Consider the following 27,129-nt stretch of genomic DNA (forward strand, 5'->3'; position numbering starts at 1 on the left):
AAGGAGCGAAATGAACAGTGGGGAATATGTGTATTACTTATTCACAACACGCAGGCTGGGACCATGGTTACCTCACTCGTTGCTATAGTCCCTGCACCTAGCACAGTGTCTGGAATATAAGGGGGGCTCAATAAATATTTGTTGTACCAGTGTTATTGTTAGACAGGAGGTAGGTGTGACTGCAGTTTAGTCACCAGCTTCTTTAATGTTGTTCAAAAAGCACCACTCTTTTCAATGTTATGTGAATGTTCATAATTCGTGGTAGGTTAATGTTAATAATTTTATATATAAATATAAAAAATATATATATACACACATATCTTTTTAATTAACAAGGAACAAATGTAGGGAAACTCTATTATGTTTAGTTATTCATGCCAAGAGAGAGCTTTACCATCTGGATTACTATCACAGCACATTCTTTTCAAATGTTCTTATGCCTCATAAACCCCAACACTGTTCTTATGCCTTATAAACCTAAATCTACTAAGGGACAGCAAACACCATAATAACCAACAAATCCCTCATATCATTATTCATTTTAACTAATTTTATAACTAATAGTCTTTTCTGAACCACTAATATGAAAATTTCTAGAATAGACATGATACCCGGTTAAAATATTAAGGTTAGATGAAAGGTGAAAGGTTAATGGGTTTCTTTATTAATTCCTAAAATGTCTGCTTCTTAGAAGGCTTTTAATTCAATCTATTTACTTTTACACCCTCCTATAATCACCATAAGTCTAAGTAAAGAAAGAAATGTGTTTTTGATTTTGAAATGCTTCAAAGTAAATGCTAAAGGCAAAATGCTTTCTATTTAAGTTACATTTTCAGGTAAACAATTCACTGGAATCAAACAACCTTTTAATCTACACTTTCACTACCTTCGATGGCATCAAAAACCTCAATTTGAAACACACCTCCTAAAGTCAATTTTGAAATCCCATATTAACGCAAAGTAGTGTCAGTAATATTTCAAAGTACATAATCCCACAATATATAGGTTTTAAACCTGATTTGCTTTTTAAATTAATACCATGGATTAATTGTTAAAACAAATTAAGGCACACTAATTAAATAAACTAGAAACGGAGAAGACTGGCCTAAAATCAGAAACTATAAATCAGCGCTTCTCAAACTTTAATGTACATATGAACCACATGGAGATCTTATCAAAATGCAGATTCTGGTCTTCTAAGTGTGAAACTATGGGCTGAGATTCAGCATTTCTAACAAGTTCTTATGTGGTGATGATGCTACTGGTCTTCAGACCACACTTGTTTTCCCCTAGTTTTACTGAGGTATAACTGACAAATAAAATTATAAGATATTTAAAGTGTATGTGGTGGTGATTTGATATACATACGCATTGTGTGTGATGTATATGCACCATCTAGTTAATTCAGACCACATTTTTAAAGTAAGCAAGGCTACAGACCCGGGGTCTGCAAAGTATGACCTTTGGGTCAAATATGGCCTCCTGTTTTTAGAAATAAAGTTTTGTGGGAACACAGCCATGCCCAATCCAACATGCCATCTATGGCTGCTTTCATACTACAAAAGCAGAGTTGAGTAGGTCCAACACATACCTATGTCCACGCAGCCGAAAATATTCACTATCTGGCCCTTTACAGAAGATGTCTGCTGACCACTGTTATAGATAATATCCAAAATGTACTACCCAATGTGGGAAGTAAGACTAAAGTAGAAGTGTCAATGACTTTCATGATTTTGTGGGATTATGTCCTTTTCTTTAGATTTTCCAGTTCTGTATACCAATGAACCTCTTTTATTTTGTACAGAAACAAGAAGAATGTAGGTCTTTATTTGCCATGTGAGTTCCTGCTGCACAAGAAAATCATTATTTTTTTTTATGAAAATAAGAAATGCTGATCAAGAGACTAAAAAACCAATTCATAAAGAATAAAAAGCCCTGACAATATTAACAATTACAGGTACAGTCCTGACCTAATGATCTCCATTATATTAGAGCCAGTTTATCCCAATACTCACTCTTGTTAAATCCATGCCCAGCTTAAGCTGTGACAAGAGATGCAGGATGACACTGCGCTGCTCCTCCACGGCTCCCAGGTCATCCTCCTTGTTGTCACATGTATCCTCCACTTCATCATCTGCATTTATTTCTTCAGGTTCCTTGAGGCAAAACAAAGCAAAAGTCTAGTGTTATAAATGTTTATTAATATCTATTAAGAATAAAAGTCTCTTTTCTGTCACTGTCTCTTTGTGCAAGAAATACTCCTGTATCTTCTTTTTCGTATTTTCCAATATAGAAATTGGATTAAACAGCAGGCTTTACAAACAACAGACAGGAATGCTAATTAAAGGACAGACTTCACAGCCACATAAAAAAAAAAAGAATATAAAAGTATACACACTAGGGGCCGGCCCAGGGTGCAAGCAGTTAAGTGCGCGCGCTCCGCTGGGGCCGCCCGGGGTTCGCGGGTTCCGATCCCGGGCGCACACCAACGCACCGCTTGGCAAGCCATGCTGTGGCGGCGTCCCACGTAAAGTGGAGGAAGATGGGCACGGATGTTAGCCCAGGGCCAGTCTTCCTCAGCAAAAAAAGAGGAGGACTGGCAGATGTTAGCACAGGGCTGATCTTCCTCACACACACACACAAAAAAGTATACACATTAGACTTGGAAGACACTTATATTGGGCCTAAATGAATCTGAGAATGGGCAAAAATCTTTCTGAAAATATAACTTCCATCACTTGGCCATGGAATACATTTCCTTCAATGAATCCATTATCACTGACATTGAACATATTGTGGTTTTGCCATATACATCACATACAAAATATGTATATTTTCTAAAAATAGGATTTTTCAAAAAGAGTTAAGAATGTCTCATCTGAATCTCAGGCTTTGTAGGCTTTGACCAACTGCCTGGAGACACCACACTACTTATAATTTAAGTTCAAGATGTTTTGAGAATTAAATATTTGCCCTTTTTTAACCTAAAACTATAAAAGTAAATTTTAGGGGCTGGCCCGGTGGCGCAAGCGGTTAAGTGCGCGCGCTCCGCTGCGGCGGCCCGGGGTTCGCTGGTTCGGATCCCGGGCGCGCACCGACGCACTGCTTGGCAAGCCATGCTGTGGCGGCGTCCCATATAAAGTGGAGGAAGATGGGCACAGATGTTAGCCCAGGGCCGTCTTCCTCAGCAAAAAAAGAGGAGGATTGGCGGATATTAGCACAGGGCTGATCTCCTCACAAAACAAACAAACAAAAAAAAAAGTAAATTTTAAAGCAAATTTAAAGTCTAATTACTATAATCTATATTTTGACATTCACTCATTTTTGGAGTTGTTAGGAAGAAACCATGGAGTTGAAGAGAATTCTAGGTGCAGGTATGGAAACTCTGTAGTTGCTCATACAATCTTAATGCTACAAAACATTCCCTGCAGAGCTCTTCAATCAAACAACTCCTTGAAAAACTGAAAATGTTTCCTTTCATCTCAGTAGGGTCTGAGCTCCAAATAACTGGTCAAGAGAACCTTAATTTCTTATTTATTTCTACTTAAACAACAGTTTCAAATCACAAGATTCTATAGAACCTTATCAGATGTCACTTTCCATGTTTATGTGGGGGTAATGTCCCATCTCTCTCAGTGGTACGGTCTTTTTACTACCTTCGTGCAAGAGAGCTTTATATGACCATATAATCTTTGGTATTGTATTAGATTTTAAGTTATGAGGATTTTAAAAAGGAAATGATTTTGTTAATGTCTCTGCCTTTGAGTTTCTCTTCTCATAATCAAATGCTATCAAACAAGAAGCCCATTTGTTCTATGTAGCTTGCCAAAGAAAACCAATTTGAATCAGGCACAAAATCAAGAACTTAATGTTCTTGAAATATTAAAAAAATATATAAAACACAGAGACAGAGTTAAAGGATAATGGGTTTCTGGTCATTCTTTTATCTTTGTTTTTCTCCTTTTTCCTTTTCTCTTCTACCAAGGAAATCTATATCAGCTCAAATTCTGATAAATCAATCAATGGTCTAGTTCATGCCCTCATGTTAAGACCACACAGACAAATTATTGTTTGTGTAAATCAGAATCACTTGTTTTTACAACCTTGAGGAGAGATCCCAAAGGCTTTCCCAATTTACTCTTTTCAATGGCTAGTAAGTCTGTCAGGAAGTACGTCCTGTTATCTACCCTAAATCAGTTGCACAGTATAGTTTAAGTATACTTGTAAATATTTACTCTTCATAAAACAGGGAGAAAAGCTGATCATCCTCCTCTCTACACATGGATACCAAATACAATCATTATTCATTTGAGAAATGTTGAAAAAAAACCTAATAGGTCTTGATTAAATAATGTTCTCCAGCCCTCTGAAAAGGTACCATTACATGTGAGGTCAGAACCTGGGACACATTAATAATGCAAATATAGCCTTGACGTTACTATACAGTACAAAGTTTACTTTGTGGTTTGGAACTTCCTCTAATGAAAATAATACTAAAGAAATAAAACATAATCTGGCAGAAAAACTATTTAAACAGTACAGTTTTTGCTGTTTTTAGAAAAATTTTATGTTCAAATCACTTAGAATAGGAAAAAAGAGGAATTCTGTTAACAATTAAATATTGGTTCTAAGTCTTGGTGTGAATGGAAGAATTTGAAAGCTCTTTCTTTTTGAAATGCCTGTTCTCAGAGGTCATCATGCCTTTCTTAAGGAAAAGCTTAAGGTAAAAGCATTACCAAAATTTAAATAAACATGCTGAAATGTACAAAATCCTTACAAACCCAGAATGGTTAGCAAATACAGTGGCAACTTGAGTTTCTAGGAATTCATACTATCCAGAGATTGCATGGCAAAAAGAAACCCCAATATTCCACAAAACTCATACTAACCTCATTTTTGTCCTTCCGATTTCTGACTTGGGCATGAAGGAACTGAGGGCTTCATTCTAGCCTCACTGGGGTTTACTTTCTCCATCACCTGACAGCAAAATCTCCACTACTATAATATATGTCTCTAGCTTGCATTAACATTCATATTTCAACGAAGGCATATGTGAAAATTTTGGAAAATACAGGTCTATTCTGGTAAGTTGAGTACAGTCTAATTTCTTTTGTAATTTAAAAAAATAGCTATGTGTTTATTTTTTTTTCTACTTACACTAGGTGATGTAGTCTACTCACTGTTTGAAGAGATTTGGAAATAGAGCAATCCTCTCCTCCCCACCTCTGTGGCCCATCTCTAACATATACCTCCATCCTGACCTCCAAAAGGCTTTGTATTCTCCTTCAGAAGAGTGAAGATGTTGGAGTATATGACCTATAGTCTGTCATTTTTCACTTACAAATTATATCTCCAGTCTTGATCTCTCTCCAAAGCTTTGGTTTCATTATTTCCAATTGCTTTCTATATTCATTAACAATCATATATCCTCTTCTCTTATAAAATTCAACATGCTCATAAACCATACTAAATCTTTTCTCTCAAAATGCTCATTCTTCCTAACTTTCCTAGCTTTGTGAATGACACTACAATTGTATCTGTGATTTAGGCTCAAAAATGTGGAGTTATCTTTGACCCAACTCTATAACCAGTCAATCACAAGTCGAACTGATTTTTCAGTTGAAACGCACATTACCCATTCATTTGTCTTCATTTCTACTTCTATAGCCTTCTATCCATAGCTTAATCCAGGTGATATCATATACCAATTTTCTCAACATATCACATCCCTCCCCATGCTCATGACCTTATTGTCTATTACATTAACACTAAATTCTTCTGCATGATTTTTATGTTCCTTGGGGGCACAGTTTACACTGTATTCTATGGAGCAGGGCTCCAGGGAATATCATTCCACATAGAATGCAACATGAATGGTCACCTGGATTTGCAAAATCCAACGACTCTGTGATCATTTTCCATAAACCAGGTGCTCTGCTAAATTAATTTTATCTTCAAAACAATCTTATAAGGTATTACTATCACTACTTTACAGATGAGGAAATTGAAGCTAAGAGTGATTAATTAATTGGCCCAAATGTTAGTAAATGATAGAATCTGGGTTCAAAACCATTAGGCAAGCCTCCACAATAAGCATACATGCCTCAGTATCCCTGCTCATGTGACTCCTCCATCTTCAGATTCTCTTACAACTTCTCTTCAAATCCTGTCTCTTTTCAAAGCCCAATTCCACTTCTACTTTCTTTCCAAAGTATTCCCCCTCCACTCTACTCAATACATCGTTCTTCTTTCTCTGAGTGCCCATATCCCAACAGCCTAAAGCATATCAAGTAAGATGAAAAAAAAAATACTGCTTCATCTTATTATCCCATTGTTCAGTGTTTGCATGTTGTGACTCCAAGTAGATTATAAGTTTCTTCAGTGAAAGAACTATGTCTTCTATTTTTTTGGTCTCTTCTAATTCCTAACACTGGACTTGTCATATGTTAGACAGCTTGATATATACTTACTACCTGCTTGACTCCATAAATGAGCTAGTCAAAAGTTATAGAAAAAAAGCATTTCATAATTTTTTTCTTCTCCCCTGCCTACCCTGCCGCCATTACCTGCTTCGTTAAGCCAAGGACTTTGCCAGCTTTGTAAGTGCCTGTGTCATAAATTTCTTTTAGGAAGTAATTTGCTAATATATAAATAACCATAAACTGTGCATTACTCTTGACTCAGTACTTCTACTTGGGAATATAACCTAAAGAAATAATCCAAATAAAGGGAGGAAAAACAGTAGATGATATGGTGCTATTTATAACAACAAAAAATAACAAACTAAATACTCAATAGCCTACTTCGACCTTTAAAACTTTAATTATATAGGCCAAAATTACATAGAAAAATGCTTATGAGAAGTATCATGTAAAAAGAGCTTAAAATAAAACTATCTATGTAATTATGATGACCATAAAAATAACAGATGTGAACACAAAAGGCAAAAAATCAATATGATTTGTTACAGTGGTGGAACTATGAATAGAATAAAACACTCTTTAGCTTCTGAGAAATATAGAATGAATAATACTTTATAAAAATATTAAATTCTAAAACTGTGTGCTATTTTAAGTAGAATAACACTTTAAAAAATTGGTTTGGTAAAGTGCTTACTATCAAAAAGACTTAACAGTAAACTTTTAAACTTGTAAACTTAATAGTAAACACTACTAAAAATAGTAAAATAATGTTAAATTAAGATAAAGTAAGAGAAAACTTTCGCTGAAACTTGCTCATAATCTGGAAAGTTCAGCAGATGTGGATTTTATTGAACAATTTTGTAAGAAATGTAACGGATAAATATGGTGCAAATAATCTTATGTTAGACAAGTTACTTTCTAGAAAAAGAAAAACATGCAAATTTCAATTTTTAAATACATTTTTATCAAGCAAAAATAAAGCAATACTAAAAAGGGCATGTAATTTAACCTGGAAAACAGAACACGTCCAAGTTTTATACAATAAAACCTCTTCCAAAGCCAATGCACTTTAAAGTAGAACAACAATGTCCAGAGTCTGCAAGACTGTTGCTCTAGTGTTAGGTTGACTTGCACGCCCTGACAATGAAAAGAGAACTGACTTTTTTCAGTGATTCCTAATTTTTACACCAAAACCATATTTTCACATTACCTTACCCTTGCTAATAGTCCAGATTCTGCAACACACTGCTCTTCTGCAACTGCCACTGGCTTACTCTGCTCAGTTGCAAAGGGCTGGTCAGCTCCATTTTTATAGTGGTTTGATAAAGGTATCTTTGGTTCTAACCACTCGATTGTCGTTCCTGATGAAGTAAGAGAAAACTTTCGCTGAAACTTGCTCATAATCTGGAAAGTTCAGCAGATGTGGATTTTATTGAACAATTTTGTTTTGATTCTACAAGACTAAAAGCAATTCAGCCTGTTAAGAGACTCTGCGAGACAGCCACTTGTATCTCATTAGCATGAGCCCTATGATTGGGCATTTTACAACAGAGCAACTTGCAACTTGAAATCAGATACCACTTAAATGAATCAACCCTGAACAGGACTGAACTCACTTCTTGGGCAAATCTGTCACTCATAAAGTGTATTCCCATCCTAACAATTGATTTGCTGTCCTTTCCATATGAACCCTGTCCCTCTGGTGATCAAAGAGTATGCAGTTAGGCTTGAGGGAGTCACAATTACAGGATGAGCCTGGGACTGTGAAACAGTAAAATTTGCTTCCATTTGTGATTGAAACTTATTCTCAAGTAGCAATTTCCTAACCAATCAAGATAACCCCCTTGATCTAATTTAAGAATTGCAAATACATGTCCATTCTTCTTTTTTTCCTATCAGATAAAAAAGCTCCATATACTTTTAAACTGAAAGGCTCTTCTACTGAATAAATAATAGCTGACCTAGTCAAAAACAGTGGTCACATTTAGAGACCTGTCACCTTCTCAGTTAATGACTCAAATGTCTCTTATTACCCTCAACTAGTTTAACAAGGTAGATTCTATGCCTAATCAATAATGGAAAATGTTCCATTTGATTTCAGAGGCTGATCTAGGTTTCAGAGGCTACAATAAGGGATGCTCAGACTCCTACAGCAGAAGTTAAAAGGAGTACGGAATTTACTCATTTTATAACAAAACCCCAGCCTTCAGTAGAGAAATAAAGTACAAAGTACTTACCAGGCTACCAGAGCATTTTGCCTTGCCACTAAGTTCAGTCTCACTCTGCACTGCGGGGATTCATGATTGGGGGAATGCCCTGGATAAGTTCATAGGGCCTGTTTCAAAATTCCAAAGAAATGAAACCACTTTGTTCCTACCTTAAAATGTTTATTTTTAATATCAATATCTAGATTTCTTTACTTCTACAAATAAAATGCACACAAACACTAAATTTAAGAGATCTGTTTTAAGAGGTCACTCAACTGATTGGAAACCTTAACCAAACTCTTTATCAAACTAAACGTTTGGACTCAGGATCCCTCTAAATCAATGATCACCACTGAGCCTTTGGATAACATACATTAAGGCTTCATGGGACTAAACACTAATTTAAATTTAGATTTCATTTCTTGTGTCATTTCAAAAGTTGCGTGGTAAGGTAGTTCAGTATTTCTTTCCACAGTTATATTTTCATTCTCAAGTGACTTAAGATTAAATTTCTACAGACCTTATTTGGAAAACATGGCACTTCATGGTGAGAAATATCAATACCAGTTCATTAATTCCCCTAAATACCTATAAATCTGTGCTCCAAAAAATAGTGATGTGGAAGAACAACTTTTACTTTAGCCACTTCTGTAAAGCTAACAATGTGCTTCACTTTTCTAATTAAAAAACACAAATTTATGCTTCATTAATCATGAAGCAATCATTTAAAAATAAGATTATGTATTAATTTAAACTACACAAATGAAATTTCTAAGAATTTTTAAAATTATATAGTATTTAATTAATCAAGTATTTATTGAGGGGCGGCCCCGTGGCTTAGCGGTTAAGTGCGTGCGCTCCGCTACTGGTGGCCCAGGTTCGGATCCCGGGCGTGCACCGACACATCACTTCTCCGGCCATGCTGAGGCAGGGTCCCACATACAGCAACTAGAAGGATGTGCAACTATGACATACAACTGTCTACTGGGGCTTTGGGGAAAAAAAAAAGGAGGAGGATTGGCAATAGATGTTAGCTCAGAGCCGGTCTTCCTCAGCAAAAAGAGGAGGATTAGCACAGATGTTAGCTCAGGGCTGATCTTCCTCACAAAAAAAAAAAAAAGTATTTATTGAACATCTAGTAACTAGCACTGTGCTACTTGATATACTTTTTAAAAATTAAGTAGTATAAACTGGAAACAAACTGCTTTATTTTCCTGACAAAACAATTATTATCAACACTAGAATTAACCCAAATTTCAAAGCTCAGGGTAACTCATCCAGAGTTCAACATAGAGGAACAGTTAAGTAAACCAAAAAACCAAAGTACACCTATCCCCTCAAAGGAATATACTGCAGTCAATAACAATTATGTTTACCAAAAGCATATCATAAATTGGAAAATATTCTTGATATTAGGTGAATAATGTAAAATATAAACACACATTTTCTAATAACAATGAGATAAAACAAAAACTAAGAAGAAAAAAACAAAAAATTGCAGTATATTAACGTATTAACAGTGGCAATTTCTGAGTGGTAGGGCAATGCATGATTTTCGTTTCTTCTTACAGTTGTACCGTAGTTGCTAAACTTTTTATGTGTGTGTTGTTTCATAACAGGAGAAAATTTATACTGGACTACTGAGAATTCCTCCAAGGCACCAGTCTATGTTCACGACTCACAATTTAGTCTCTTCTATCTATTTGGAATGCCTTCTCCCCTACCTAATTGGTTTTCATAGCTTTTCTGTGCCCTTCCCAGACCTTTTTCTATCAGAAATATTAGTCCATTCATATATTCTCCCATAGTACTTTGTTCCCATTGTAAGTGGCACTTTACATATTATAGTTAACTATTTACATACTTCTTCCCCAAGTGGACTATGAATTCCTTAAGGAGAACATACATAGCTTATCGGCCTCTGTAATACTGCCCTGACCTATATCTACGATTGCCATCAAAAATAGTTTGTTAGCTTGAAGTATTGAATTTAGGCAAACATGAGGATATCCATACTATATGCATATCAAGATCTTAGTATAGTAAACTTTTTCCTGAGCAGAGACTGAATATCTTTCTAAAATATCTTTCTTTCACAAGTAAGGGGAGTTAGTCGGATAACAGAACAACGAGTGTTGTGAAATACTAAGTTACTACTATTAACACAATGTAATGCGGGTGGGGGAATTGGGGAGATCTTGTTAAAGGGTACAAACTTGCAAATAGAAGATGAATAAATTCTGGAGATCTAATGCACAGCATAGTGAATACAGTCAACAGTACTGTATTATCTAATTCAAAGTTGTTAAGAGACTAGATCCTAAATGCTCTCACTACAAAAAAGAGATGATAATTATGTGACGTGATTGAGGTGTCAGCTAACACTTCGGTGGTAATCATATTGCAATATATAAATATATCAAATCAATGTGTTATACACCTTAACCTTACAAAATATGTCAATTATATTTCAATTTTAAAAACCAATGTGATGAGTTTATTCACCTCATTTAACAGGAAAACTAATTTTTTGTTCTCCCATGCAATAACATTCTTTTCCCCAGTAAATTAATTTCAACAAACAGTTGCTCTCAAATACTAGACGTACACTTTATTTTTCAAGTTGAAAGGTGACTGATAGACTTTAATCTATATATCTTAATATGGAAATAATGAATAGTGGACTAAACCAAAACCCAAGAAATGATCCCAATGTTTCTACTTTGGTCAACTGGATAGACAGTGATGCCACCAATTTTAACAGTAATACATGAGAAAAGGGTTTGGAGTTCAGTTTTTGACATGTTGAGTTTGAGGTCTCTAAAGGGATATTCAACGATATGAGACCTAAAATTGTTTTAGATTCGGAAAAGGACACAATACAACAGACTTCGTATAACATTAGTGTGATAATTAAAAACCTGGAGGCTCGCTGGTTTTCTATTTGTTATTATTATTTTTTTTAATTAAGATTTTTCTGGAGTAGAATTACAAGGAATACAGTCCTTTCCACGTTTTGGCCCTCAATGTTGAAGTCCTACCTTTAATCCATAACTTACCTGAAGGCAATGAACCCTTCTGATGTGATGCATGCTGCAACTGGAGAATATGAAAGCAGTCATTTAAGCAGTTCATAGTTGCCATGGAAGTAGCTTTGAGCATTAAGAGATCCTGGTCCAAGGAACTGAGATGGCCAGAAGCAGGAAGGCATTCAATTCGTCTAATTAAGTCTCTTTGTTGTCCTTCAGCATGAGACATCATCTAAAGAAAACGACAGTTCCGTGCGTGCCACTCATGATTTCTGTATTAACACGTATACATACAGACATACTGTATGCCACTTTAATTACCATATTCAGCTTCGGAGCCATTTTTAGCACATTTTAGGCTTAGAAATCTATTTTAAGTTTGGCTATTCTCAATTAATGAGCATTTAATAGTGCTTATCAATTGAATAAAAGATGCTAACCTTTGGCAGCTGTACTTTTTCTTTGGAAGCAACAAAGCTCAAAAGACTTGCCACCTTTTATTAACAGTATAAATTTATGCAAGTCATCAGAAAGAACATTCCAGATCATCTTTAATAGCAGCATTAAGTATTTCATTCAAAAGTAAAATTAATTGCCAAGTCTGGGCTCTCAACCACTTGCTTCACAGCAGCTCTGGCCAGGCTCAATTTGAACCTACATTGAGAACACGATGGGTTACCTGCTTCCTCTTTCCCATCTAACCTTCTGGCCCCATTAGGCTGATTTTGGAGCAAATACTAGATATAAGCTTTTCGGGTTAACAGAATTTAATATACTCTGCTTTGATGAGAAGCCCTGTCCACTTTTCCTAACAGAGCCAATGGAATAACAATGACTGACGAGCAACCCAATTTTTTAAAATGAAAACTGAATTTATTATGCTAAATTACTTTCAATTGTGAGCAGAAGGTTCTCAGATTGCCCATCCTTTGCATACTGTTTTAATTCACATAGAAACTTTATAGTGGAGAGATTCTTTTAGCTTTCAGAAGCTCTGTTCCAGGTGATTTTTAATATAGTTCATCAGAAGGCTAGTGAAAGAGAGATGCAAAATGATCCTAGCAAGCAAATCAAGTGTGTAATACATGAAATAGCCCCTGAAAACATATGTCGTAGTAATAGATCAAACATTCACCTTTACCAGAAAAAAAGGATTTTAAATGAAGTGTGGGTATAAAGATATCTATATATACATATTTATACACGCATACATATGTATGCTTTGTATGTGTGTAAATGTTTTTGTATATAAATTTTAGGACTAATTCTCAATAATCCAAAATTATGAATAAGTACAACCACTTTGGAAAACAGTTTAGCAGTGTCTACTAGAGTTCAATAAATATAATTCATGATCCAACAATTATACACTTGTGGGTGTATAACCAACAGATATGTGTGTATATATGTTCATCAACTCAAATGTCTCTCAACACTAGAACAAAAAAAAAATATTAAGGTATATTCATACAATAAATACTGTGCAGCAATGAAAAGAAACTGCTAACCTCGACATCATAAGTAAATCTCAAACATACAATGTTGACTGAAAAGAAGCCATACTCAAAGTAGTACATACTATTTGATTCCAGTTTTAGAAATTTCAGAAGAGGCAAAATAAATCCATGGTGTCAGAAGTCCGGATAGTGAGGAAGGGTGTAGTGATGGGGGGAATGAGAGCATCTTCTAGGGTGCTAATAATATTTAATTTCTTGATCCAGGAGGTGGTTACACAGAAATTACATCAAAGTGTACACTTTGTGGTCAGGTTCTTTTATACATGGATACATGCTTAGAAGGTTAATTAAGAACTGAGATGGAGACCAAGGGAAGGGGCCACACAGATCCCTTAGGTTTACCACTGGTCTAATGAAAAGAACCTCCATGACTAACTGGACAGAGCAGAAAACCAGATAAGAAATTGTAGACAAAATTCTATTATTAGTTGGGGCATAAGCCCCAGATTTCTAGAGACAGTCCCAGTTTATGCTTATGGTCCTGCTGTAATTATGGACAGGGTCTCCCTTCTGTCTGAACGTGTTCCAGTTTGAAGAACAAACTATATACTCACCCTATCTCTTCATTTTACAAGAACTTCTTGGTATGTGATTAGAAATGGGAAGCTTACCTCAGGCCTCTTTTGTATCCCTCTCTGGTCTAGGGGCCCTAAATATAACTGCTCTTCCCCCTGCGTCTAGCAATGTTGTGGGTGAACATTAACTTCTATACTTGTCAGATTTCTTACACGAGACACAATAAGTGCTAGTACTGCTGAGGGAAAAGATTACTCCTCAAGGATATCTGAAACCAAGCTGAATTTATTACTTTCCAAGCAAGGGAGAACTGTCCTCACAGAATAAATTAAAGAGCTAATCTTATGTAGGCTCTTTGGCAAAGTACAACGTTCAAAGATGGGCTGACTTTACAAACAAAAGTAACAGAGCAGAGGAAGTGTGGCCTTTAGGGACTGTTTAACATTCAGAAGTAAGCATACTGAAGCAGGGCTATTAACAACTGATTTGAGCTGGTTAAACATGCTCTATGTTTACTTGCTTGGGGCTTTAATCTAGGGCCAAACAAGAGTCTGCTTTCCAATTTCTTTCTTGAACCTGGAGAACGCAACTTTTTAATCTCACCATAAGAAAAACAGTTAAAACATTGGACTACATTTAAATTAAAAACACCTGCTCATTAACTTAAAAACACCTGTTGTATTAAGAGAGCACAAATAAAAACAGATGTACACTTATGATTTGTGTACTTTTCTATAAAATAAGCCAATAAAAGTTTAATAAAGGAAAAAAATTATAAGCAGGATATTCACAACATAAATAATCAGCTACCATAACATAACACTTAAGAGAAAAAAAATATGTTTCTTTGCGCAAATGGCCCAAGAACGCCACCTGCCAGTACTGATATTAGAAGTGAATAGGCCTAAGGAAGTGATATTCTTGGCTAAAAAAAATAAACTTTAAAATATAATTATAGCACAAATATTAAAATTTGGTTATGGTTCTCTCCAAAACAAACAAATGAGTTGATCATATATTTACAATGAAATAGAAAACTGATTTGTGAAGCTGTTTTAGTGACTGTTCAGTGACTGTTCCTGACACTATAAAACCAGTAGCTAGATATGGCAAATATGGTGATAGCACATCACTTAAATGGCATCTAGTTTGTCTGAAAACCAGATTACTGTATATATATTTGGTCTCTGCCCCTCACCCCTTCCTGGCACACAGCTCTTAAAACCACTGTAATTTCCTAAGTGGTTAGAGCATAGGGGCATCTTTTGTTATAATATTTGGTTTTGTTCCTGAAATAGCTTCAGAGCATAAAGGTGAAATGTGTCTTTTGTTATTCATAGCAAACTCCTTTCAACCACACTAGAGTTTATGTTAATGAGGTGATTTTTGGAGAGTCCCTACATAGCGGCTGGTTGCCCCAGAGAACCAACCCTGTGATTAGAAGGTTAAAACTTTCAGCCCTATCCACTAACCTCTAGGGAGGAAAGAGGGGCTGGAGGTTGAATTAATCAAATGGCCAATGATTCGGCCAACCACGTTTACGTAATGAAGCCTCCATAAAAACCCAAAAAGAGGAGGTTCAGAGAGCTTCTGGCTGGTGAACATGTGGAGGTACTGGGAGGGTGGTGCAACCAGAGAGGGCATGGAAGGTCTGCACCCCTCCTCCCATATCTTGTGCTATGCATCTCTTCCATCTGGCTGTTCCTGAGTTATATTCTTTTATAATACACTGGTAATATAGTAAGTAAACTGTTTTCCTGAGTTCTGTGAGCTGTTCTAGCAAATGATTGAACCCGAGGAAGGGGTAATGGAAACCTCTGATTTATAGCTGGTTGGTCAGAAGCACAGGAGATAACCTGGACTTGTGATTGGCATCTGACGTGGGGGCAGTTCTGTGTGATCTGACATTATCTCAGGCAAATAGTGTCAGAAGTGAATTAAACTGTAGGACATGGGCCGGCCCCGTGGCTTAGCGGTTAAGTGTGCGCGCTCCGCTGCTGGCAGCCCGGGTTCGGATCCCGGGCGCGCACCTACGCACTGCTTCTCTGGCCATGCTGAGGCCGCGTCCCACATACAGCAACTAGAAGGATGTGCAACTATGACATACAACTCTCTACTGGGGCTTTGGGGGAAAAAATAAATAAATAAAATTATAAAAAAAATAAAAAATAAATAAAAATAAAAAAATAAACTGTAGGACACCCAGTTGGTGTCCACAGTGAATTAGAGATTGCTTGGTGTGGGGGAAAACCTCACACATTTGGTGTCCAGAGTACAGAAGTGCAGAGCATTGCAGAAGGAGAAACACAGAAGTGTTTTTCCTTGACAGAATGACTGTTAGAAACTATAAACTATGGCTCTTCAGGCTTGGCGGTATGTGGTAGACATTTTCTCAAACAAAATGAGCTTGTCACGTCAAGAAAAACAACTGACAGTACTTGTTGCCAATTATAAAGTCCGAGCTTTAAAATTAAATTAGAATTTTGGAAAACCTATATCTGTCACCATAAGCTTGACAGCTCCCAATACTGAAAGGTTTTTTCTGAAGAGACTGGTGGATGAGACTGATGAGACTGTTAAGGAACGTGAATTTTTGATATTGTATAATGATAAAATGGATCAACATTTGCAAGACCTGCATAACTCTGTGAACTGCTATTTTCCAAATGACTAATATATGGTTTTACAAAATCATGCACAGGTTAAAGATCCATTCAAAGTGCAAGACAGACCAATGGATTTTCATGTAACAGAATATGAAAAGTTCAATGATATATATTAGATTCCACACTGCATCTAACATTAAAGAAATTAGCCCTGTCAAGTTTTGGTGCAATGTCAAAGAATAGCTACAATTATGTGAAAAGGCTATTAAAATATTCTCTTTTTTCCAACCACGTATCTGCGTGAGGCCAAATATTTTTTTGTGTATTTCAACAAAAACAACATATCGCAACAGATTGAGTGCAGAAGCATATATGAGAATCCTGCTGCATTCTATCAAGCCAGATATTAAAGAGATTGCAAAAAATGTAAAATAATCCACCCTTTTCAATTATTTTTTTTTTTGGAAAAAAAGTTGACAAAAATGTTATTTATGTTAACATGTAATGGGTTATTTTTATTTTAAAATAAATTACTAAAGAAGTATTTTTTTAAATCTCCATTTCAATTTCTAATAAGGTAAATATTAGTAAATTTAACCCATATAAAACAAAAATTTTTGAGGTACTCAATAATTTTTAAGAAGGAAAGGGATTCCAAGACCAAAAAGCTTGAGAACTCCTACCTAGAACCACAGGTCAGCTTGGCATCAAAAGTTCTCTCAATTTCTTTGAGGAGAAAAAGGATTTACATAGTCTCAAAGTATCTCCCCAAGACATTTCTTAACTATAAAGGGAAAGATGGCAACTTTAGAGTAAGGAAAACCAGTAGAAGCTACCTTGACCAGGTGATCAAGGCCAACATCACTAGTAATAAGACATATTACTATTGACATAAGACATAATATTCATATTGACATCATGAACTCCTTGATATGAGGTACTGAGGATACATCTTTTCTGGGGTATTCTTTCCAAAAATGTATAATTCCATTCAAATCATAAGAAAACATCAGACCAATCTAAATTCAGGGACATTAAACAAAAATAACTGAGTAATAATCTTTATAGGTGTTATGGTCATGAAAACAAGGAAAGACCAAAGAGCAATTACAGACTGGAGGAAACTAAATAGTAAGAACTAAATGCAATCTAGGATCCTGGATAGGATCCTAAAACAGAAAAAGAACATGTGGAAAAACTGTCAAAATTTGAATAAGGACTGTAGTTACCAGTATTACATCAATATAATTTCCTGGTTTTGGTCATTATACCATGGTTATGAAAGATGGTGGCATAAGGAAAGTTAGGTGAGGGCTATACAGAAATCCTGTACTATTTTTGCAACTTTTCTGTAAATTTAAAGTTAGTTCAAAATTTTAAAAAGTTTTCTCAAGTTGTGAAACTGTTAGCTTTGGTTTTAGCTTAACACAAATCTTTTCAGTCACTGTATTGGATAAAACTGCTTTGGAAAGGCTCAGAAACCTCCCAAGCGCCCTTACTTTCATAAAGCATTTATAGCTCCCACAACGAAATACATCCAAGCCACAAAACCAAACAAGATTCTTAAACACATGGCATCCTAAGCAAGACTAGGAAACAATATGCCTCTAGAGACTAGATTATGATGATTTTGAATAATCAGCAATAAGCTAACTTTTAAAGGAAAAAGCAGTTCTGGAAGTATTTAATATTTGTCTGGAGGACAAAAGATGGTATAAACACTCAAAATGGACTACTTTTTCACAAACAGAATTATTCCATTAGAATACAGAAATGTTCGGGATAGAGTCATAATTTTACAGTTTGACCTGTTGTGTTCTTAAAAGCAAAAACGGCAACCTAGTGAAGAACCAGACACTTAGCTAAAATTTTTTTTTGCATAGGTGTGGGTGCAGGAGTGGCACTGGCACAGAGATTGCCAAACACCACTCAAATCCTAGAATAATTACTGGAGCCATAATTCAAGGAGGCTGCCATTAAATTAGGCAGTTCTATAAGTAACTATCTGTCCTTCCCAAAGAGGTAGTTGTGAAACTTTGGGTACACACACTCTCTACACACATGTGCCAGAGTTACACGTTAAATATTAACATGCTTTCACAATAATATGAAAAGTATATTTAAAGACACAAAACATTACAGTGTGGGTACGGTGAGAAATTACCCCTGGACCAGTAAGAATAACAAAATCACTATTAGAGCAGGAAAGAGAAGAGTAGGTGATTAAAGTCTTCACAGTAGAAGAGAAGCTAAGAGAGATATGACAATGGTCTCAAAGACCCAAGCACAGCCAAGCAGAGACCTCTGCAGAGGCTAAAATCTCAAATACGAAAAGGTTCCTTTTCCCTGAAAATGTGCACGTAGAGAATCCAAGACAACTTTCAACTATATGCTTTTTGCTCATTTTTAATTTTTTACTGAAGTATAATGACATAGAGTATACAGCTAGAAAAGTACACATATCACAAGTGTATAGGCTTAATGAATTTTCATAAAATTCATTACGAATTTTATGAAATTCAAACACACCCACGTAACCAACACCCAGATCAAGAAACAACATTACCAGCATCTCAGAAGCTCTCCTTCAAACTGTCATCACTAGCCAGGATTGAAGAGTTCCAAAAATTCCTCAAGGGTTAAGGAAGACACTATGACACAAGTCTGCCCCTAGACGTTATTCTTTATTCTATCTCTTGTATCTTAACCAGGTTTTTTTTTTTTTGCTGAGGAAGATTCACCCTGAGCTAACATCTGTTGCCAATCTTCCTCTTTCTGTTTGAGGAAGATTCACCTTGAGCTAACATCTGTGCCAATCTTCCCCTATTTGTACGTGGGTCGCCGCCATAGCAAGGCCGCCACCGAGTGGTGTAGGTCCATGCCCAGGAACTGAACCCGGGCCACTGAAACAAAGTGCGCTGAACTTAACCAGTAAGCCACAGCGCTGGCCCCTCTTAACCACTTTTTTTTTTTCTGAGGAAGATTCGCCCTGAGCTAACGTCTGTGCCAATCTTCCTCTATTTTGTATGTGGGTCACCGCCACAGCACAGCTGATGAGTGGTGCTGGTCCACGCCTGGCATCTGACCCTGCAAACCCGGACCGCTGAAGCGGAGCGCACCAAGCTTAACCAGCAGGCCATGGGGCCGGCCTCACCTCTTAACCACTTTTAATGTTTCCTTTTCTTTCCCTCTAGATTAACATAGAAGTACCTTGATTTCCTTAAAACACAAACACTGATATTTACCTACAGACTGAATACCATCATCGTGAATACTAAAAACGCACTGTTTTACGAAAAAGGGTCTTTGTAATTATCACTTGTTTATATAACAAGACTAGAAATTGAATCAAAAGATATTGTCTGTTTATCTCAAGCATGTTACTTCATCTTTCTAATCTCAATTTCTTCATCTATAAATACAACCCAAAATAACTTGATAGAGGACTTATTCTCCCCAGCCTCCTGCCTTGAATCATTTGAGTGTGATTTACGTTATTATTGTCACAATCCGCTACATAGACATCTATGAGCTCTACCAAATCTAATGCAGCAAACGATACCTGGAATATTTAGAATTTAACAATTGCATTTTTTATTAACTAGAATTATTTGGTACTCAGTTTCAAAGAGAAAGAGGGAAATAGAAAGATAAGGAAACATCAAGGGTTTAACTCTTCTATTTGTGTGTATGTTTGAAATTTTCTATATCAGTTTTTTTAAAAGTAGTCCTTCATTTGGTCATATAGTCTTCCCATTAGGCTTAATAATTCTTTTGATCATAAATTTTACATCAAAAGGAGCCTGTACTTTTACTTGAGAAATCAAAGATAGAGACTTTTGAAAAATGACAGTGTACCTAGAACCTAGTTGACAGACTTGAGGAAACTAAGGATACCACATATAATTAGGGAGTCTTTATGACTTAAACACTGAGGACCCTAGAAGACACAAACAGGATTTAGAGTTTTTTTGTGACAAAACCAAGCAGGTAAGATTATTTAATGCATTTTAACTTGACTTCAATTCATACTTACTTCTCTGACTTCCACAAGATGGTCTGGAGGTAAGGGAGCTCTTTTGCTCATTGATTGTAGTTTGGAATGTCCAACATTAAAGAAGGAAATGGCATTTTGACTTGGTCTCCTCTGAGATATAGGAGAATTACCACTAGATGCTAGTGAGAAGCTCCGTGATTTCAGAGGAGGATTATTCTATTAAACAAACAAAGAAAATCATTCCTTTTTTAAAAATTTTGGCTAACCCTCAACCTATCATACACTGGAGGCGTACACATGAACAGTTTTAAAAATAAAATTAACCTCTGAATTGACTACTAGAACATTTCTAAAGATGATAAAATTTGAGACACTCAAAGTTTAAGTATTTTACACATCCCACAGTAAACTGGTAATTTATTTAGAAAATTAATCCCAGTTTTGTGCTGTCAAGAATTTTTTTTCACATTAGACATATATTAGAATAACAAGAAACTTCTAATTTCAGATTTCTAAACACTATGATTGAAACAAAAAAATGTACTCAGCAATACTCAATATAATAAATTTTCTAATGTAACATGTAAGCATCTTTGGAACAAACTAATACTTTCCGATCACTGCCAATGATTAGAATCTTGTAGTATGAATAAAGCCTTTATGTCGGATTTCCTGAAGGCTAAGCTATAGGCCTAAATCACAAAGAACTTTTTACAATTTACTTATGGGGGAAAAAACATTTGGAATAATAATAATTAAAAAAAAGTCAAACTATCACCTAGGTATAGAATCCTTTAACTATGCTGCCCACATGTTAGTTTTTAGACATCTTTAACCTCAGATTTCAAGCACTGAGACCTTCCTTTTCACTTTAAAAAATAAAAAAACACTCCAAAGGAGATATATAAATGACCCTAAGCACATGAAAAGATGCTCAACATTGTTAGTCTCTATTAGAGAAATGAAATCAAAACCACAATGAGATTCCACTTCACACCAACCAGGATGACTATAATTAAAAAAAAAAAAGGACAATAACAAGTATTAGCAAGGATGTGGAGAAATTGGAACTCTCATATATTGCTGGAAGGAATGTGAAATGGTTCGGGTACTTTGAAAAACAGTTTGGCAGTTCCTCAAAAAGTTAAATAGAGAATTACCATATAATCCAGTAATTCCACTCCTAGGTTTAACCTAGGGAAGTGAAATCACGTGTTCACACAAAAACTTGAACACAAATGTTCACAGCAATATTATTCATAATAGCCACAAAATGGAAACAACCCAAATGTCCATCAACTGATGAATGGATAAACAAAATGTGGTATATCCATACAATGGAAATATTATTCAGCCATAAAAAGGAATAAAGTAAGATACATGCAATGACGTGGATGAACTTTGAAAACATTTTGCTAAGCGTAAGGAGCCAAACACAAAAAAATACATATTGTATGATTCTATTTATATGAAATGCCCAGAAGACACAAATCCATAAAGAGAGAAAATAGATTAGTGTGAGAAAGGGGCTTGGAAAGGGGAGAATAGGGAGTGACTGCTAATGGTTATAGGTTTTTTGGGGGGTAACGAAAATGTTTTGGAATTAGATAGTTCCAATGGTTGTACAATCTTGAGAATATACTAAAAACCACAGAATTGTCCACTTTAAAAGGGTAAATTTTATGGTCTGTGAATAGTATCTCAATTTAAAAATGTAAAAAAATAAAAAAAATTCTTTACCCATTTTTGTGCGTTAATATCAGATATGAACCCACATACCTTGCCAATAGCTTCAGTGTGATGTTGTGTACATATCTGAAGTCTGCTAACCCAGTGCTGTCGCTCTTTAGCATCTGTAGCTGATAAAAAGTATCTAAGAGTTACTCACTTTTATATTTATTTTTTGAATACAATTAATTGTCTATAACATGAAGAACAGATCATTGAAAACCAAGGATTGGTTCTCCTCTTCCTGGGGCAAATGTCTCTGACTAGAGAGGGATAGGAAAGAGGCCAAAGCATCAACTTTGTTAGGTAACACAGTAGCTGGGTATGGATATTTCACAAGGAGGATAGATTATGTGCAGCTAGGTGGGTATATGAGACTTGACATGTCTTAAGTTTCTCATAAAAATATGCTCTTATTTAAAGAAATAACCTTTATTCAGCATTGATGTGTACTCAATACTTTCAGATCTCTAGCAGCACGTTCAATTAGGACTACCATTATACTTTACGTGTATTAATTAAATTAAAAACCACACACTTCTATACAAATTAAATTTATATAAACAGAAGTTATACTTTATTTGAACGAATATGAACATTTTAATAAATCCCGAGTATGTACATTAGTCACTGAAAACTGCAAAGAGTGCATGCAAACCAAATCAAGAAAAGGGGTAAAATAAAAATCCATGGCAGACATAAAATATATCATTTAAAGAAGTCTATGTTTTTAGATTTCTCAGTAATCGGGGTTTCATCTACACAAATTTTTTAGAGGGGTCAATCTTAAACAGACTTCTTCATTAGCCACTTGAAAAAAGTTATTTATTAAAATAGATTTCATAAATTCTTAAAGTAATTCCAAGGTTTAGAATATTGTGTCTACATCATCAATGACAGTATTTTCTATTTCCAAAACCCAAATGAAAGCAGGGAAGTACACCAACTTCTCATGGGAAGAAAAAAATCACACCATTAACTCTCATATCTCAGTCATACCTCTGAGTTTATACTGTTCCCCACTGGCAGCATTTACAGTGAAGGTGTGAGAGTCCTCATCACTGGGTGATATTACAGCTCCTGCAAGCTGCAAAGTACCTCTGGGTTTTTGATTTCTAGACTGTTCATTCACAAAGTACTCCAACAGCCCAGCTTCATTGTTTAAAACAAAAAACCTGTAATGATTTAAAAAACAGTCATAATTTTTAAACATTTCCCCTAGTCAAACTAAAGCAAACTAATTTCAATCATACATTTTGGAGTTTTTGTTATTAAAAAAATAAAATTCAAAATCATTTCAAGAAGTACTTGGAAATACCAGACTGAATTGCCTAGCAGTCAAGATTATTGAAAAATTGAATGAGTTTAATGAAAGATATAAAACCTTCAACTGAGGGCAAGGCATTTAATAGGGAAGAAGCATATCAGATAATGCAAAAAGGAAACAAAGATATAGTATCCTTTCAGTGGAAGATTTCTCTTCAGAATTCATTAACAGGGAGGGTAACCTGCCCAAAGACGAATGGTAGTGAGAACTTTTATTTAAAATTCACTGGAAAGAAATCAAAACATGAGCTCTGGGATTAACCAAATGCTAGGTAAGAAATGAATCTGACTCAAGATTTAATCAGTGAAATACACAATGAGAATAACATCAAGGTAGAAAGATGTTGTGACTATATCATTAAATAGGTCACAACTAAAGATTACTTGTCCTGTTTAAAAATGAAAAAGCTGCAACTGGAGATGCAGAAACATAAGGAACTTGAAACTAAATGATGAAATACTGATACACTTTGGAAAGGAATTTTATGTTCTAATTTGGTTCTAGATTAACTACGTCAGGAAATATATTAATTCAGATTGCAATTTAAGTAGTGCAATAGCTCTTTTCTTAAAAAAAATCTAAAAAGTTTCTATTTCAAAAGATTACTGTTTGGGTTTGGAGCAGTTTGGCATTCTACATGTTAGTGTGTCCTACAACAGAACCAGATAGACAATTTGATCCAGTTCAAGTTCCTAGAAGATATTGTCTTTTTTTGTTTTAATTATTATTTATTTATTTATTTATTCCCCCCCCCCCCCCAAAGCCCCAGTAGATAGTTGTATGTCACAGCTGCACATCCTTCTAGTTGCTGTACGTGGGATGCGGCCTCAGCATGGCCGGAGAAGTGGTGCGTCAGTTGTACGCCCGGGATCCGAACCCGGGCCGCCAGCAGCGGAGCGCACGCACTTAACCACTAAGCCACGGGGCCAGCCCAGAAGATATTGTCTTAAGAAACGTGGCAACCATATCAACCATATCAAACTGGGAGAGAATGGAATCAGCCTTTTCTTCAGGGAAAGAAAAACAACCGACGAAAAGCAAGCAAAAGAAGTTGAAAGTGGTTGCCTGAGAAGGGAGATGGGAAAGCAAAGGACTATTGTTTTTCCCATTCATCTTTTAGTACGCTTCTAATTTTTAAAATTATGTTCACATATTTTGGTAAAAAATATATATTAATTTTAATATTTTTGAGTTTTAAATTTCTGTTTCATTAATTACTACAGGAGCTAAACACTTTTTATGTGTTTATTGGCCAACTGTAGCTCTACTTAGTGAACTGCCTGTCACATTTCTGCCTATTTTTAAAAGAGTTATTTATCTTTATTTTCCCAAAGATTTGAAGGGATCATCTGAATTAACACAAAATAACCACTGACAACATCTTAAATTTCTAAAACATATGACCTGTCCTTAGTAAAATGCTCATATGAATGTGCTATGGTCTGATTGTGGACCCCCAAAATTCATATGGTGAGATCCTAACCCCTACGGTAATGGTATTAACGGAATCACTTTGGGAAGTGACTAGGTCATGAGGGCAGAACACTCATGAATGGGATTAGTGCCTTTAAGAAAAAGAGGCCCAAGAGAGCTCCCTCGCCCCTTTTCTGCCACGTGAGAATATAATGAGAAGCCTGTGATCCGAAACAGGGCCCTTACCCGACCACGCTGGCACCATGATCTTGGGCTTCCAATATCCACAACTGTGAGGAATAAATTTCTGTTGTTTATAAACTACCCAGTCTGTGGTACTTTGTTACAGCAGCATGAACAAAGAAAGACACGAATCTACTACAAAAAATTCATCAAATAAATAGAAGGGGTTTGTTAGCAAGAATGCAATCTTTTGAATATACTAAAAACCAGTGAGGGGCTGGCCCTGTGGCGTAGTGGTTAATTTCACGTGCTCCACTTTGGCGGCCCAGGGTTCTCAGGTTCGGATCCCAGGTGTGGACCCACATACCGCTCATCAAGCCATGCTGTGGCAGCATCCCACATACAAAATAGAATGAGACTGGCACCAATGTTAGCTCAGGGACAATCTTCCTCAAGCAAAAAGAGGAAGACTAGCAACGGATGTTAGATCAGGACCAACCTTTCTCACCAAAGAAAAAAAACAAGGAAAAAAAAAAAAAAACCATTGAGTTGTACATTTTAAATGGGCAAATTGTATGGTCTGTGCATTATCTCAACATAGCTGTTAACAAAAAGAACAAACGATCAAACAAGGAAGGCAGAAAATAAGGCAGTAAGGAAAGAAGGAAGGAAAGAGATCTCTCCTTCTAAGCGATAAGAACAATTCATTTCAAACAGTCAAAGGAAAATGGCTGTTCTTTTCTCTTAAAAGTAGTCAATTCAAAGAAAATTTAGAGTATAATATGTTGGGAAATCTCAAGTTTGCTGTGAACACATATTTTTATCCCAAAAGCATTCCCACAAATTTACAACATGGAGGCACTCACCTTGATATACAGAAAGTAATGCTAAGGAGGGATTGGTAAAACGATAGTATGAGCCAATAACTGATTATCTTTTTAACACCAAGATGATGCTGGTTATCCACTGGTAATAATAGTGCACTTTAGACTGTCTTTCATTATTCATGGACTAATCCAAATGTTCTTCTCTCAGCCCTTCTATGGAGATATTTTACAAGATGTGTAGATTGGGGATAGAGAGACAATCCACACAGTGAGGAAACCCAATGAAGCTATTTTTCCCAGAAGAGTACTAGACTCTTGATTGAGGTATTTTTAGCAAGTTGTCCTAACCAAGAAGCTAAAGAAATGTAGAAACAAAGGCTAAGTGTGAGAGGGAAATTTAAGATTCAGCATAAATCTTTATATGCAGAAAAGTCACCTAAGTTGTTAAAAAAAGAAATTAAATAATTGTTTTAAAGAAAAATTGTTTTAAAAGAAAAGTTAAATAATTATTTTTTGCAATTACAAAATAACAAAGACTGCTAATTTGGGGAAATGACTAATCTTTGGAACAGCCTACAACTTAAAGTGAACTATCATCAAATGCAATCTAAAAAATATTCTGACTTGGAAGTATGTCTTATCACGACAAAAATAAACTTTAGTGAAGATTTTGGATGGAAAGGCAACCATGTGCTTTGTTCCGACCATCCCAGGGCTTTAATGCTGAGTGTGTACAGAACTTCTAAGCCAAATGGAAGCAATCTCACCTTTGGGAATTAGAGTTGAAAGTGGAAGGGAAGCGGGTTCAGGAGAGGGTCTTGCTGTTGTGTACTTTCCTAGGGCACTACATTCCAAAGCAAGTAGTTATTTATAGAGTATGCCCATGCTGCTTTCTCCAAGCTGCTCTAACTTGCCCTTAGTCAAAATAGAAATGGATTGCAGGGAAACCGTTTTGAATACCTGGCACAGGGGCAGTGCTTTTGTTATTTAACTTTATCTGCAGCACATGGACAAAAGTGGCTAGGCGTGCCAAAGAAACTGAGCTACTAAGCCTAGGTCCTTTAACAAGGTCTTAACCTTTCTGTTCCCCTTTTATCATTCAATCTACATGTTCCATGCTGAAGATCCAGCATATCTCTGTTGTGCCACAAGACCTCCAGCCAGGCTGACAGAAAAAGGAAGATGAAAGTTTTTTCTAAAGTGGGCCTACAGCAATCAAGCTGACAAGCTGAGACCTCTCTGACGGGGCAAGTTGGTAAAAGGTCCTGTGTTCTCAGCAGCAAACAGAATGGGTTGTCTTCATCCCTATACTTTCTGGTGCTACTACAACTGGCCTCTTACACAGCTGGAGAGATCA

The 27,129-nt window shown here is 35.9% G+C and overlaps 1 protein-coding gene across 1 annotated transcript in view; it reads right to left on the bottom strand.

The window, feature by feature from the left end:
• OSBPL11 (oxysterol binding protein like 11) overlaps positions 1–27,129 on the bottom strand; it is an 84,786-nt gene that overhangs the window by 33,189 nt on the left and 24,468 nt on the right. The window contains exons 3-8 of the mRNA XM_058555968.1: positions 23,022–23,197; positions 22,074–22,153; positions 20,334–20,510; positions 11,689–11,890; positions 7,638–7,783; positions 2,016–2,156 (exon numbers count right to left, since the gene is read on the bottom strand). Coding sequence (XP_058411951.1) covers positions 2,016–2,156; positions 7,638–7,783; positions 11,689–11,890; positions 20,334–20,510; positions 22,074–22,153; positions 23,022–23,197 — 922 coding nt within the window. The remainder of the gene's footprint in view (positions 1–2,015; positions 2,157–7,637; positions 7,784–11,688; positions 11,891–20,333; positions 20,511–22,073; positions 22,154–23,021; positions 23,198–27,129) is intronic.

Source organism: Diceros bicornis, chromosome 15, assembly GCF_020826845.1.
Source record: "Diceros bicornis minor isolate mBicDic1 chromosome 15, mDicBic1.mat.cur, whole genome shotgun sequence".
In the NCBI taxonomy this organism is placed as follows: domain Eukaryota; kingdom Metazoa; phylum Chordata; class Mammalia; order Perissodactyla; family Rhinocerotidae; genus Diceros; species Diceros bicornis.